The following is a 3,373-nucleotide window of genomic DNA, read 5'->3' on the forward strand; positions in this document are numbered from 1 at the left end:
GACAGACAAAATAGAAAATAGAAAAATAATAGAATCAACAAAACCAAAAGTTGGTTCTTTTAAAAGATCAACAGATTTGACAAACCTTCACTAGACTAACAAAGAGCAAAAAGAGAAGACACAAATAACTAAAATCAAGACTGAAATTGGGAATAATACTGCAGACACAAATAGGATTATTAAAGAATACTATGGTACTTCCCAGGAAAATGGTGGGGTAGGGAGCACCATGACTCATTCCATCCACCAAAACAATGATTAAACAGACAGGAACTGTCTGAAACAACTATTTTGAAACTTCAGAGGCCGGAAAACATCCAGGGAAAAGTGCGATGAAGAGGTGAATAAACAATGGTAAAGGACAGTAAATTGATCTCTCCATGCAGCAGCTACTGAGGAACCAATCCACTACTCACAAGGCAGGCCACCTTGGGGCCCAGTCTGTGGCTAGCTTACTGGTGAAGGGACATAAAAATCCTCTCCCCAAATACCAGGGGTGGGCACTGCTGATCACTAATGAAGGCTTTGATTAGCAAATTTCATTCACTGAGTCCCGACTCTAAGAGCAGCTAATGTTTCAACCTGACACAGATAAAGCCAGCAGCTGCCATTGTGTCAACCCTCCCTAGACATGGGCAGAGATGGTAGAGATTCAAAGATGCAGTGCTTCCTCAGGGCTGCAGGGATAGTTAGCTGAAGGGTTGCATTTGCTGGGCAAGCCAGGAAGCACAGCTTTGGGGAGCCATCAGAGAAGTTCTTAGTGCCATTGCTGACACTCTTGCCAGGGCACTTTGGAGTCAATCTGCACCTGCTTTGTGGGTCCCAGGCCCTGTTTTGCCTGGAAAGACTTGGGGTGGCCCTCCTCCCATAATTTGCCCTCCAGGCAGAAGAATCTTGAGACAATGAAAAGAGTATTAAGAAACTATACAGCATAGCTGTATGATGGTACCATGGGCAATTGATTGTTCACTTTGGATCTTTGGATGATTGTATGGTATGTGAACAATCTCAATAAAATTAAATTAAAAAAAAAAATTATACAGGCAGACAGTCTGGGACAAGGCCTGCCAGCTTCGAACACCCAGGAGAGGGAGGTCTGTCTTCTGGGAAACAGAGGAGAAAACCAAACTCCTGTAAACAGGGGAACTCCAAAACAACTAACAAGTAAAAGCTCAGAACAAGACAGGGGCCCAGAAAGACAGGGAAAACTTTGCACACTGCATTCACTTTAAGCAGAAGCTTAAGATAGATAGGAGGACTGAAGCTCAGAAAATCTCTGTCTTATCACCAGCTGGGTACAAAACTAAGAAACAGCTCACTCTCTGCGGCTCTTTGCTTTAGAGAAGATGGCAGCCCAGCCGCCCAAGTCGGTGCTGTTTGTATGTTTGGGTAACATTTGTCGATCACCCATTGCAGAAGCAGTTTTCAGAAAACTTGTAACTGATCAAAATATTTCAGATAATTGGATCATTGACAGTGGTGCCGTTTCTGACTGGAATGTGGGCCGGTCACCAGATCCAAGAGCTGTAAGCTGCCTAAGAAATCATGACAGTAATACAGCCCATAAAGCAAGACAGGTTACCAAAGAAGACTTTGCCACATTTGATTATATACTGTGTATGGATGAAAGCAATCTGAGAGATCTGAATAGAAAAGGTAGTGCAGTTAAAAACCGCAAAGCGAAAATTGAACTACTTGGGAGCTATGATCCACAAAAACAACTTATTATTGAGGATCCCTATTATGGGAATGACTCCGACTTTGAGACTGTTTATCAGCAGTGTGTTAGGTGCTGCAAAGCATTTTTGGAGAAGTCACAGTAAAGCTGTATCCATTCATTGCTGAAGGCCAACAATGATTCACATCTTAAACAGTGATGTTCTAGGTTTTTCAATCAGTGTGTTAAAAGTGTAGTGCTTCATAGTTCATGGCCACAACTTTTTTTTTCAGTTGACTTACTGTTTTTTATCTTAAAAAATAATTGTAGATGGAAATCAATGTTGTGTTTGGCAGAAGAATTAATAAAAATCTTTGATTCAGACAGTTTATGGGGTACATTAGATGTTCTTAAACAAGTTGGACCACTTATCTTGCCCCAGTTACAAAAACAGTGGAACAAGCAAAACAGTAGAACCACAAAATACTATGTTGTGTGTGTGTTTTATAACAATCATTTCTTTCCAGTGTTTAACCTTAAGGTACTAATCCAGTGATGGCTATCATTCTAATATGCTTAATAAGTAATCAAAACATCATTTTCAGGCCCAAGTCAATATCTGAGCCCTATGAGACTTTTAAATAATCTACCTCTTTATTAAGTAGATATGTATAACTTGATGGACAGATGTCCTCTATTCACCTATACTACCTCTCTTTTTTACCCCAGGGCGTCTTACTGAATTAGAAATCCCTAATCATAGGTCTTCATAATCTTGATTGGAAGTATTTTGACTCACACATGCCCAGAGTGCACACTTGAATGTTAGAAGGATAGGAAAGAAAAATGATTTATGGTATGGAATAAATCTTTAGCATTATTCTTAATTTTTGTTTATCTAGTTTATTTCATGAGGAAGTCTTTTTCACTCCCATTTGGACCACCTTGCCTCTGAAAATTTATATCCAGAAAGGACACTGTATGCTGTTTCATCTTATGCTTACTTGACAAATGTGTCTGTTTTATATGCACATATAACCCAAATGTCAAATATTACATATTGGGTTAGATGGGAAAAATAGTTTAAAAAGCTGGAAAAAGGGATTTCTGTTATGTTGAAGCCCTTAAATAATGTGTTAAGTGTTCTTTTATCACTGTTTCATTTATAGGAGAATATAGGTAATTTCTATGTACTTTGAGATAACTGTAATTTCAAATTCATTTGGATATATATATCAGAAGGTAATTTTCAAAATAAACTGGGGAGTATAAAAATATAGTTATAAAAAAAAAAAAAAAAAAAAAAAACTAAGAAACAGACATCCCAGGGAATAAATCCCAGAGTTAACACTTGAAAATGTGCAGTTTGCAACAAAAGAGTATGAAACAAAGAAACAGGAAATAATGGCTCATCCAAAGGAAGAGGATAAAAATCTAGAAAGTACCAATGAAGAAGATGAGAAGGTAGGCATACTGAACAAAGCCTTTAAAAGAATGATCTTAAAAATGCTCAAGGAGATGGAGGAAAGTCCAGAGAAAGAACTAAAGGATATCAGGAAAACAATGAATAATAAAGTGACAGTCTTTGTAAGGAGATAGAAATTTTGAAAAGGAACCAAACAGAACTACTGAAGTTGGAGACAACAATAACTGAAATGAAATATTTCCAGGAGGTTTTAACAGCATATTGGAGTTGGGAGAAGACAGAACCAGTGA

The 3,373-nt window shown here is 38.0% G+C and overlaps 1 protein-coding gene across 1 annotated transcript; it reads left to right on the forward strand.

The window, feature by feature from the left end:
- The first annotated feature begins 1,320 nt into the window (after positions 1 to 1,320).
- LOC119540088 (low molecular weight phosphotyrosine protein phosphatase-like) lies at positions 1,321 to 1,887 on the forward strand. The gene has a single exon (XM_037844106.1). The coding sequence runs from the start codon at positions 1,347 to 1,349 to the stop codon at positions 1,821 to 1,823; it is 477 nt and encodes a 158-aa protein (XP_037700034.1). The 5' UTR covers positions 1,321 to 1,346; the 3' UTR covers positions 1,824 to 1,887.
- The last annotated feature ends 1,486 nt before the right edge of the window (positions 1,888 to 3,373 follow it).

The sequence above is a fragment of the Choloepus didactylus genome, chromosome 7 (assembly GCF_015220235.1).
Source record: "Choloepus didactylus isolate mChoDid1 chromosome 7, mChoDid1.pri, whole genome shotgun sequence".
NCBI lineage: Eukaryota > Metazoa > Chordata > Mammalia > Pilosa > Megalonychidae > Choloepus > Choloepus didactylus.